Below are 13,277 nucleotides of genomic sequence, written 5' to 3'. Positions count from 1 at the left end.
ACCTCTTCATGCCAACAATTTGAGGGCACACATGGTAACTATTCATCAATTCCATTCAAACTATACATTCCTTATTCATTTCATTACATACCTATCTTATAGTCTGCGATGCTTCATTTCAATATTATCTTGAATTACATTGCTCTTATAAGCTTTGATCACATCTATCTAGCAAAACCCCAAATATGTAGAAACTAAGCTCTCTTTTTTTCCTGTGATCTAATACTTAGATAATAAAGCACTAACAAGTAATATCGTACAACAGGAATATCAGTTTTAATATAAATATGTAATCACTGATTTCTAATTAACTCTCAAAACTTATAAAAAATATAACTATCAATATCTTCTACCAGACACAACAAAGGTACCCAGAATTCAAAATTTCCAAACCTAATCTAGTAAAAATCTACCATAAATCTGTTTTTTAAATCTTATTTTTCAGAAAATGGACCCACATTTTATCTAAACATGCAAACTATAAATCTTGTATTCATCCCTAATAATCACCCTTATATACCGTTCAACATCAATTCCTTTCAAATACTTGTTGCCATGTTTCCAATAACTATCAATTTTTCACATCTTCTATTATCACACTATTCTTTCTTTAATTAATATATTTTTTATTGAAGGAAAATTGCTTTACAGAATTTTGCTGTTTTCTGTCGAACCTCAGCATGAATCAGCCATAGGTATACATATATCCCCTCCCTTTTGAACCTCCCTCCCATCTCCCTCCCCATCCCACCCCTCTAGGTTGATACAGAGCCCCTGTTTGAGTTTCCTGAGCCACACAGCAAATTCCCATTGGTTATTTATTTTACATATGGTAATAAACTTTCCATGTTACTCTTTCCATACATCTCACCCTCTCCTCCCCTCTCTCCATGTCCATAAATCTATTCTTTATGTGTGTTTCTGCACTGCTGTGCTGAAAATAAATTCTTCAGTACCATTTTTCTAGATTCCGTATATATGTGTTAGAATATGGTATTTATCTTTCTCTTTTCTGACTCACTTCACTCTGTAGAATAGGTTCTAGGTGCATCCACCTCATTAGAACTGACTTAAATGCATTCCTTCTTACGGTTGAGTAATATTCAATTTTGTATATATACCACATCTTCTTTATCTATTCATTCATCAATGGCCATCTAGGTTGCTTCCATGTTCTAGCTATTGTAAATAGTGCTGCAATGAACAATGGGACACATGTGTCTCTTTCAATTTTGGTTTCCTCAGGGTATATGCTTAGGAGTGGGACTGCTGGGTCATATGGTAGTTTTATTCCTAGTTTTTTAAGGAATCTCCATGCTGTCTTCCATAATGGCTGTATCAATTTACATTCCCACCAACAGTGCAAGAGCATTCCCTTTTCTCCACACCCTTTCCAGAATTTATTGTTTGAAGACTTTTTGATGAGGGCCATTCAGATTGGATATTATCACACTATTATGAACTAATATTATTCTGCCTCAAATAGGTCTTAGAAATCTTCAATTTTATATTTATCAGTTTTATTCCCTAATTATCGTCTGAAAATTTCCTAGACTATAAGTTCCATCAAATCAGCTTTTATTGCTCATTTTTACTCATTATATTATCTGTAGCATTTTACAGTTTTTTCTTTGCTTAGAGTGAGCAATTGATACATATTTGCTGAATTAATGGATGAATGGATACACAAATGCAAGCAAATTTACAGGTATTATCACAATAAACATAAATGTATGAAGCAAGCATTCATATCTATATTATATAAGAGAAAAACCTAAAGTTCAACAAAAGCCAATCAAGGAGAAACTATAAATTCTGATTCATATTTGGATCTTCAACATCACTAACTTTAACTCCTAGGTATCTCTCCATTCTAGTACCATGATGCCTATCAATCAGCCCTATGGAATGTGTTTTTAAATCATTTTATTATAATATAGATTCAGAAAATTATGTACAATTCTTAATGTAATTATCTATGAGTACAGAAAATAATTACTGTGGGAGGTATTCTAATCTTAAAAAAAAAAACAAAACATAGACTACAAATACTTTCAAAATAATTATTTTAACTTTGTAAATGAAAACATTAATAGAACCCATACTCCAGAATTAAGATTGACCAAAAATGCATCCAAATTATTCACTATGCAAAAGAAAAAAAAAGAGCAGAAAGTAACAAAAACTGATATTATTCAACCATCACCATTATTGTCTACCATTTATTGAGCATATGCCATTTTACAGACATTGTGTTAAGCAATATATGCATGAAATAAAATAGGAACTAGTTTACCCCTATTTACAGATAAGAAAATTAAGAATTAAGAAAGCAAACAAAGCCAGAAGCCAAATCCAACTTCTGTCAGGTTTCAAAGCAGCACTTAACATTAAATTGCCTTCTCAATAAGTAGTTAAGTCATTCATTTTGAGCCACTACTTAGTGAAAAATTGACAAAAACATTTTGTTTTTACTACTAATAGCATCTGATAGTGAGGCATTTCAATCACAATCAGATGAGGAAGAAGAACACTATACACATGATCAAACTTAGCTTTTCTGGATATATAAGGAGAAAATCGTTTAGTCTTACCCATGAATTCAATCCCCAAGTGGTCTGCTACACCAAAGTCAGCACATAAGGAAGGAAAACAGAAAATGAGAAAAAGGTTAGAGAAAACTCCACACAGAAATCAATGCTTATCAGACTAACCTTTCAAGGCAAAGACGGTGTCTCAGTTATAACAATGTTTGCTTGCAAAAGATAATTTACACTTTGTCCACAATTAGGGGTACCATGAACACTGATTGGTATTTCCCAACAGTCTGGAATTGAGATGGAATAATATTAGCATGTATGCTAAGTATTATTCCCTGGTGGTTCAGTGGTAAAGAATTCTCCTGTTAATGTATGAGACATGGGTTCTATCCCTGGGTCAGGAAAATACCCTGGAGGAGGAAACGGAACCTACCTCAGTATTCTTGCCTGGGAAATCCCATGGACAGAGGAGCCTTGTAGGCTACAGTTCATGGGATTGCAAAAGAGTCAGACATAACTTAGGAACTAAACAAAAACAACATGCTAAGAATAAATTTAGCCCATAAAAAGGAAAGAAAGGAAGAGGGGAAGGGATGATGGAGAAAAGGAAGAGAGCAGGGAAGGAAGGAAGGAAGTGAAGGAAAAACAAACAAAAAAACTATTCATACAAACCATGCTACTGCTAAGTTGCTTCAGTTGTGTCCAACTCTGTGCGACCCCATAGACAGCAGCCCACCAGGCTCCTCCGTCCCTGGGATTCTCCAGGCAAGAACACTGGAGTGGGTTGCCATTTCCTTCTCCACATACAAAGCATATCAGGAGCTAAAGTTACTTCAGGAATTCATCATATTTTATGTAGAATAACACTCATTTAACGCTGCAAGGATATCCAACCAGTCCATTCTAAAGGAGATCAACCCTGGGTGTTCTTTGGAAGGAATGATGCTAAAGCTGAAACTCCAGTACTTTGGCCACCTCATTCGAAGAGTTGACTCATTGGAAAAGACTGATGCTGGGAGGGATTAGGGGCAGGAGGAAAAGGGGATGACAGAGGATGAGATGGCTCGATGGCATCACCAACTCGATGGATGTGAGTTTGAGTGAACTCTGGGAGTTGGTGACGGACAGGGAGGCCTGGCGTGCTGCAATTCATGGGGTCTCAAAGAGTTGGACACGACTGAATGACTAAAGTGAACTGAACTGAACAATAAACTAATTTGAACGTCTATGTTAATAATAGGTAGGTAAAGAACATCCGGAAAGAATGAAAGGATGGAGACAAAGCAAAAACAACAACCAGTTGTGGATGTGACTGGTGATGGAAGCAAGGTCCAATGATGTAAAGAGCAATATTGCATAGGAACCTGAAATGTTAGGTCCATGAATCAGGGCAAACTGGAAGTGATCAAATAGGAGACGCCAAGAGTGAACATAGATATTCTAGGAATCAGCGAACTAAAATGGAATGAAATGGGTGAATTTAACTCAGATGACCATATATCTACTACTGTGGGCAGAAATCCCTTAGAAGAAATGGAGTAGCCATCACAGTCAACAAAAGAGTCCGAAATGCAGTACTTAGATGCAATCTCAAAAACGACAGAATCTCTGTTCATTTCCAAGGCAAACTATTCAATATCATGGTAATCCAAGTCTATGCCCCAACCAGTAACGCTGAAGAAGTTGAAGTTGAATGGTTCTATGAATATCTGCAAGACCTTCTAAAACTAACATCCTAAAAAGACATCCTTGGCATTATAGGGGACTGGAATGCAAAAGTAGGAAGTCAAGAAACACCTGGAGTAACAGGCAAATTTGGCCTTGGAGTACGGAATGAAGCAGGGCAAAAAAGCTCATAGAGTTTTGCCAAGAGAATGCATTGGTCATAGCAAACACCCTCTTCCAACAACACAAGAGAAGACTCTACACATGGACATCACCAGAGGGCCTACACTGAAATCAGGTTGATTATATTCTTTGCAGCCAAAGATGGAGAAGCTCTATACAGTCAGCTAAAACAAGACCGGGAGCTGACTGTGGCTCAGATCATGAACTCCTTATTGCCAAATTCAGACTTAAATTGAAGAAAGTAGGGAAAACCACTAGACCATTCAGGTATGACACAAATCAAATCCCTTATGATTATACAGTGGAAGTGAGAAATAGATTTAAGGGATTAGATTTGATAGATAGAGTGCCTGATGAACTATGGATGGAGGTTCATGACACTGTACAGGAGACAAGGTACAAGACCATCCCCAAGAAAAAGAAATGCAAAAAGGCAAAATGGCTGTCTGAAGAGGCCTTACAAATAGCTGTGAGAAGAAGAGAAGCAAAAAGCAAAGGAGGAAAGGAAAGATATAAGCATCTGAATGCAGAGTTCCAAAGAATAACAAGGAGAGATAAGAAAGCCTTCCTCAGCAATCATTGCAAAGAAATAGAGGAAAACAATAGAATAGGAAAGACTAGAGATCTCTTCAAGAAAACTAGAGATACCAAGGGAACATTTCATGTAAAGATGGGCACAGTAAAGGACAAATATGGTATGGACCTAACAGAAGCAGAGGATATTAAAAGGTGGCAAGAATACACAGAATAACTGTACAAAAAAGATCTTCACAACCCAGATAATCACGATGGTGTGATCACTCACCTAGAGCCAGACATCCTGGAATACTAAGTCAAGTGGGCCTTAGGAAGCATCACTATGAACAAAACCAGTGGAGGTGACGAAATTCCAGTTGAACTATTTCAAATCCTGGAAGATGATACTGTGAAAGTGCTGCACTCAATATGCCAGCAAATTGGAAAATTCAGCAGTGGCCACAGGACTGGAAAAGGTCAGTTTTCATTCCAATCCCTAAGAAAGGCAATGCCAAAGAATGCTCAAACTACTGCACAATTGCACTCATCTCACATGCTTGTAAAGCAATTCTTAAAATTCTCCAAGCCAGGCTTCAGCAATATGTGAACCACGAACTTCCATTTGTTCAAGCTTGTGTTAGAAAAGGCAGAGGAACCAGAGATCAAATTGCCAACATCCGCTGGGTCATTGAAAAAGCAAGAGAGTTCCAGGAAAACATCTATTTCTGCTTTATTGACTACGCCTAAGCCTTTGACTGTGTGAATCACAATAAACTGTGGAAAATTCTGAAAGAGATGGGACTACCAGATCACCTTACCTGCCTCTTGAGAAACCTGTATGCAGGTAAGAAAGCAACAATTAGAAGTGGACATGGAACAGGAGACTGGTACCAAAGAGGAAAGGAGTCCGTTAAGGCTGTATATTGTCACCCTGCTTATTTAACTTATATGCAGAGTACATCATGAGAAACACTTGGCTGGAAGAAGCACAAGCTAGAATCAAGATTGCCAGGAGAAATATCAATAGCCTCAGATATGCAGATGACACCATCCTTATGGCAGAAAGCAAGAAGAACTAAAGAGCCTCTTGAAAGTGAAAGAGGAGAGTGAAAAAGTTGGTTTAAAGGTCAACATTCAGAAAACTAAGATCATGGCATCTGGTCTCATCAGTTCATGGCAAATAGATGGGGCAACAATGGAAACAGTGAGAGACTTTTATTTTTTGGCGCTCCAAAATCACTGCCGATGGTTACTGCAGCCATGAAATTCTAAGACGCTTGCTCCTTGGAAGGAAAGTTATGACCAACCTAGACAGCATGTTAAAAGCAGAGATATTACTTTGCCAACAAAGGTCCGTCTAGTCAAGGCTATGGTTTTTCCAGTGGTCATGTATGGATGTGAGAGTTGGACTGTGAAGAAAGCTGAGCACCAAAGAATTGATGCTTTTGTACTGTGGTGTTGGAGAAGACTCTTGAGAGTTCCTTGGACTGCAAGTAGATCCAACCAGTCCATTCTGAAGGAGATCAGTCCTGGGTGTTCATTGGAAGGACTGATGCTAAAGCTGAAACTCCAATACTTTGGCCACCTCATGTGAACAGTTGACTCTTTGGAAAAGACTCTGATGCTGGGAGGGATTGGGGGTAGGAGTAGAAGGGGACGACCAAGGATGAGATGGCTGGATGGCATCACCAACTCAATGGACATGAGTTTGGGTGAACTCCGGGAGTTGGTGATGGACAGGGAGGCCTGGAGTGCTGCAGTTCATGGGGTTGGACATGATGAGCAACTGAACTGAACTAAACTGAACTGAAAGATTCGGACATGACTGAATGACTGGACTGGACTGAAAGAACATCTGGATGAAACACCTTAACCAGGAACTCTTTACCCTTCACAAAAAAATACATTCTGCCCTATCTTTTCCCCCTTTATTTGTTAGATGAGGAAACTGCATCAATGAGACTAAAAATCTTAACATGAGGAAGATTCAGGCACAAATCCCATCTATCTGACCCTTTAGTCCTGTGACTGTTACAAACTCGACAGTGCTTCCTATCCAAAACTCATGGCAGATGCATCCATGTCTGTTTTATATTCCTCTGTTCAGCACACCATTTCAACCACCTAAGCATTAAAGGAAAAAAGATAGGACACTGAAAGATGAACTCCCCAGGTCAGTAGGTGCACAATATGCTACTGGAAATCAGTGGAGAAATAACTCCAGAAAGAATGAAGAGATGGAGCCAAAACAAAAAGAATACCCAGTTGTGGATGTGACTGGTGATGGAAGTAAAGTCTGATGCTGTAAAGAACAAGACTGCATAGGCAGCTGGAACGTTAGGTCCATGAATCAAGGCAAACTGGAAGTAGTTAAACAGGAGATGACAAGAGTGAACATCGACATTTTAGGGATCAGTGAACTAAAATGGACTGGAATGGGTGAATTTAACTCAGATGACCATTATATCTATTATGGTGGGCAAGAATCCCTTAGAAGAAATGGAGTAGCCAACATCATCAACAAAAGAGTCTGAAATTCAGTACCTGGATGCAATCTCAAAAAGACAGAATGATCTCTGTTCATTTCCAAGGAAAGCCATTCAGTATCACAGTAATCCAAGCCCATGCCCTGACCAATACTGCTGAAGAAGTTGAATGGTTCTACAAAGACCTATAAGACCTTCTAACACTAACATCCAAAAAATACATCCTTTTCATTATAAGGGACTGGAATGCAAAAGTAGGTGGGCAACAGATAACTGGAATAACAGGCAAATTTGGCCTTGAAGTACAACATGAAGCAGGGCAAAGGCTAACAGAGTTTTTCCATGAGAATGCATTGGTCATAGCAAACACCCTCTTCCAACAACACAAGAGAAGACTCTACACATGGACATCACCAGATGGTCAACACCGAAATCAGATTCATTATATTCTTTGCAGCCAAAGATGGAGAAGCTCTATACAGTCAGCAAAAACAAGACTGGGAGCTGAGTGTGGCTCAGATCATGAACACCATATTGTCAAATTCAGACTTAAGTTGAAGAAAATAGGGAAAAGCACTAGACTATTCAGGCATGATCTAAAACAAATCCCTATGATTATACAGTGGAAGTGACAAATAGACTCAAGGAACTAGATCTGATAGACAAAGTGCTAGAAAAACTATGGATGGAGGCTCATGACATTTCACAGGAGGCAGTGATCAAGACCATCCCCAGAAACAGAAATGCAAAAAGGCAAAATGGTTGTCTGAGGAGGCCTTACAAAGAGCTGAGAAAAGAAGAGAAGCAAAAGACAAAAGAGAAAAGGAAAGATATAAGCATATGACTACAGAGTTCCAAAGAATAGCAAGGAGAGATAAGAAAGCCTACCTCAGTGATTAATGCAAATAAATAGAGGAAAACAATAGAATGGGAGACACTAGAGATCTCTTCAAGAAAATTAGAGGTAACAAGGGAACATTTCATGCAAAGATTGGCATGATAAAGGACAGAAATGGTATAGACCTAACAGAAGCAGAAGATACTATGAAAGGTGACAAGAATATATGGAAGAACTATACAAAAAGATCTTCTTGACCCAGATAACCATGATGGTGTGATCACTCACCTAGAGCCAGACATCCTGGAATACAAAGTCAAGTGTGACTTAAGAAGCATCACTAGGAATAAATCAATGGAATTCCAGTTGAGCTATTTCAAATCCTAAAAGATGATGCTGTGAAACTGCTGCACTCAATATGCCAGCAAATTGGAAAACTCAGCAGTGGCCACAGGACTGGAAAAGGTCAGTTTTCATTCTAATCCCTAAGAAAGGCAAAGCCAAAGAATGTTCAAAGTACTGCATAATTGTACCCATCTCACACACTAGTAAAGTAATTCTCAAAATTCCCGAAGCCATGCTTCAACAGTATGTGAACCTTGAACCTCTAATGTTCAAGCTGGATTTTGAAAGGCAGAGGAACCAGAGATCAAATTGCCAACATCCACTGGATCATTGAAAAAGCAATAGAGTTCCAGAAAAACATCTATTTCTGCTTTATTGACTATGCCAAAGCCTATAACTGTGTGGATCACAACAAACTGTGGAAAATTCTTAAAGAGATAGGAATACCAGACCAACTGACCTGCCTCTTGAGAAATCTGTATGCAGGTCAGGAAGCCAACAGTTAGAACTGGACATGGAACAACAGACTGGTTTCAAACTGGGAAAGGAGTATGTCAAGGCTGTATATTGTCACCCTGCTTATTTAACTATATGTTGAATACATCATGCAAAATGCCAGACTGGATGAAACACAAGCCGTTAACAAGTTCATCAGGAGAAATATCAATAACCTCAGATATGCAGATGACACCACCCTTATGGCAGAAAGAAAAGGAGAACCAATGAGCCTCTTGATGAAAGTGAAAGAGGAGAGTGAAAAAATTGGCTTAAAACTCAACATTCAGAAAACTAAAATCTTGATATCTGGTCCCATCACTCCATGGCAAATAGATGGGGAAAGAACGGAAACAGTGAGAGACTTTATTTTGGGGGGCTCCAAAATCACTGCAGATGGTGAATGTAGCCATGAAATTAAAAGATGTTTACTCCTTTGAAGAAAGATTATGGTCAACTTAGACAGCATTATTAAAAAGCAGAAACCTTTTCCCATAAAGGTCCACCTAGTCAAAGCTATGGTTTTTCCAATAGTCATGTATGGATGTGAGAGTTAGACTATAAGGAAAGCTGAGCTCCAGTGAGTTAATGCTTTTGAACTGTGGTGTTAGAAAAAACTCTTGAGAGTCCCTTGGACTGCAAGGAAATCCAACCAGTCCATCCTAAAGGAAATCAGTCCTGAATATTCTATGGAAGGACTGATGCTGAAGCTGAAACTCACTTTGGCCACCTGATGCAAAGAACTGACTCAATGGAAAAGACCCTGCTGCTGGGAAATATTGAAGGCGGGAGGAGAAGGGGACATCAAAGGTTGAGAGAGTTGGATGGCATCACCGACTCAATGGACATCAGTTTGAGTAAGCTCCGGTAGTTGGTAATGGACAGGGTACCCTCCCGTACTGCAGTACACAGGGTTGCAAATAGTCGAACATGACTGAGTGACTGAACTGAATGTCTGTAAATAACAGAGAGAACTGGGCCCTGATGTGTCCAACATTTCAACTCTGGAGATTTGTTTATTTTATGGAGCTTTCTTATAATCATTCAGTTATTCAGTTTTTAAATTTGCTGCATTATCTAATGATTATTTCTGTTGTAGTAGTATGTTTCTTAAATGAGAATGAATGAAAAAATATATTGCTACAATCATATTTGTTTCCAAGACTAATTTCTGGGCTCTCTCTTATGACTTCTCTATTTGGGAAAGATTTTCTTTTTAGAAAATATTCATTTAGTTATCTTGAATATTTCAATGCCTTTCTTTTGCAAATGACTCATTTTAAAATTCTTTTGTGGTAGAATATACATAAAATTTGTTATTTTGACAAATTTCAAGGGCACAATTCACTGGTATTAATTACATTCACAATGTGGTATAACCGTGACCAACAGATTTCCAAAACTTTTCCATTGCTTCAAAAGGTAACTCTACCCATTAGGCAATATTTTTCAATTTTGTCCTCCTCCTTCACCCTGGTAACCTCTGATGCAATTTACATAGCTATTAATCTGCCTATACAGAGTTTATTTATTTTTTTTTTTAGTGACTAAGAGCTATTTTAATTGAGAAATATATAAGGAACTACTGAAATGATTTTTAAAAAGTAGAAGCATTTCTTCCTTTCCATGGGATTTTTTTTACCTGCTTAATATAGTTTATGATAGATATCTAGCATACTTTTATAAAAATACAGGATTTTTACCTGCAAGTAATTCACAAATCAGTGGGAGTCCACAGAGAAAAAGCTCTGGAAATTCTCTGTGATACTGTTATCATGGAAACCCAGAAGCTCTGCATAAGATCGAGTGGCCAAGGACCCATAAGCTTGCTCCTGGGGAAAGAGAATGTGCTTTGTGGAAGAATAGAGATTGTAGAAAAGGTGGCTGGACCACATTTGGGTTCTTGTGTGAATAAAATCTTCATGATTATGTGCACTTAGGACACTAGAGAGAGACTAGAATTGTGGAATTTTAAAGTAGGGATATGGGTGAAATAACTTACCATGAGAATAAAAGTATAAAAAAAAACAACAAAAAAAAAAACAACTTCTGCCTACAACCAGAACAGTTTTTAGCTCTAGCCTGATTGAACAGGACCTTTCCAGTACAATTTACAAGATAGATAACCAGCAAAGACCTACTGTATACCAAAGGGAACTCTGCTCAATATTCTGTGATAATCCATATGAGAAAAGAATCTGAAAAAGAGTATATATATATATATGTATAAATGAGTCACTTTACTCCTTAGTAATACAACATTTTAAGTCAACCATACTCTGATAAAATTAAAACAATAAATAAAATTGATGTGGTACAATGGAGTATAACTCAGCCATAAAAAAATAATGCCATTTGTAATAACATGGATGGACCTAGAGATTATCATACTAAGTAAAGAAAACCAGAAAGAGAAAGAATACTGTATGATATCACTTATATGTGGAACCTAAAATATGCCACAAATGAACTTATTTATGGAACAAAAACAGACTTACAGGCATAGAAAACAAATTTATGGACACCAAAGAGGAAAAGGGAAGGATAAAGTAGGGATTTTGGATTATCAGATACAACCTTCGGTACATACAATAGATAAACAACAAGATCTTACTGTGTAGCACAGGGAACTATATATTCAATGTTCTATATAAACTACCATCTGAGCCACCCGGGAATCCTATAATAAACTATAATGGAAAAGCATATGGAAAGGAATATGCATATATATCCATAACAGAATCACTTTGCTACATATCAGAAATTAACATATTGTAAATCAACTATAGTTCAATTAAACAAACAAACAAACGAAAACTTTCCAGGAGAACTAGATGGCTCAGAAAAGACTGGCTATAGTCTGTTTTGCTGGCAAGTATAACTAACGGTCACTCTTCATTCTTCCCACAATCTTGGCTGTTTCATCTCTATATGTGACAGGGGATATGGGGATTCAAGTTTTGTGAGTCTAGAAATTGCAGTAAGAAATGAGCAATTTGATAAGGTTGAGGGCAATCTAGATAATTTAAATCAGAATGAATTCATTACCAGTAAAAGGAACAGAAAAAAGAATTTTTAAATTATTCAAACACTAAACAGTATAAGTAGATGTCTTAAGAAAATCTGTCTACTTTTAATATAGCAGAACTGTTACATCTAATTATTAGAGTTCACAATAAACTGTGGAAAATTCTGAAAGAGATGGGAATATCAGACCACCTGACCTGCCTCTTGACAAACCTATATGCAGGTCAGGAAGCAACCTGACCTGATATGACCTGGACATGGAACAACAGACTGGTTCCAAACAGGAAAAGGAGTATGTCAAGGCTGTATATTGTCATCCTGCTTATTTAACTTATATGCAGAGTACATCATGAGAAATGCTGGGCTGGAAGAAGCACAAGCTGGAATCAAGATTGCTGGGAGAAATATCAATAGCCTCAGATATGCAGATGACACCACCCTTACGGCAGAAAGTGAAGAGGAACTAAAAAGCCTCTTGATGAAAGTGAAAGAGGAGAGTGAAAAAGTTGGCTTAAAGCTCAACATTCAGAAAACGAAGATCGTGGCATCTGGTCCCATCAGTTCATGGGAAATAGATGGGGAAACAGTGGAAACAGTGACAGACTTTATTTTGGGGGGCTCCAAAATCACTGCAAATGGTGACTGCAGCCATGAAATTAAAAGACGCTTACTCCTTGGAAGGAAAGTTATGACCAACCTAGTTAGCATATTCAAAAGCAGAGACATTACTTTGCCAACAAAGGTTCGTCTAGTCAAGGCTATGGTTTTTCCTGTGGTCCTGTATGGATGTGAGAGTTGGACTGTGAAGAAGGCTGAGTGGCGAAGAATTGATGCTTTTCAACTGTGGTGTTGGAGAAGACTTGAGAGTCCCTTGGACTTCAAGGAGATTGAACCAGTCCTTTCTAAAGGAGATGGGTCCTGGTGTTCTTTGGAAGGAATGATGCTAAAGCTGAAACTCCAGTACTTTGGCCACCTCATGCAAAGAGTTGACTCATTGGAAAAGACTCTGATGCTGGGGAGGTTGGGGGAAGGAGGAGAAGGGGACGACAGAGGATGAGATGGCTGGATGGCATCACCAACTCGATGGATGTGAGTTTGAGTGAACTCTGGGAGTTGGTGATGGACAGGGAGGCCTGGCGTTCTGCAATTCATGGGGTCGCAAAGAGTTGGACACGACTGACG

At 38.1% G+C, this 13,277-nt stretch overlaps 1 protein-coding gene across 3 annotated transcripts in view; it reads right to left on the bottom strand.

The window, feature by feature from the left end:
* NRG3 (neuregulin 3) overlaps positions 1–13,277 on the bottom strand; it is a 1,237,239-nt gene that overhangs the window by 146,356 nt on the left and 1,077,606 nt on the right. For 2 of the 3 annotated variants that reach the window (XM_070782242.1, XM_019953669.2), the window contains exon 4: positions 2,595–2,621. In XM_070782242.1, the coding sequence (XP_070638343.1) occupies positions 2,595–2,621 (27 nt within the window). The remainder of the gene's footprint in view (positions 1–2,594; positions 2,622–13,277) is intronic. The other variant, XM_070782243.1, reaches the window with a different exon arrangement.

This window comes from Bos indicus, chromosome 28 (assembly GCF_029378745.1).
Source record: "Bos indicus isolate NIAB-ARS_2022 breed Sahiwal x Tharparkar chromosome 28, NIAB-ARS_B.indTharparkar_mat_pri_1.0, whole genome shotgun sequence".
In the NCBI taxonomy this organism is placed as follows: domain Eukaryota; kingdom Metazoa; phylum Chordata; class Mammalia; order Artiodactyla; family Bovidae; genus Bos; species Bos indicus.
Note: the sequence above shows the minus strand (reverse complement) of the source record. Positions and strands in the feature narration are given on the sequence as shown.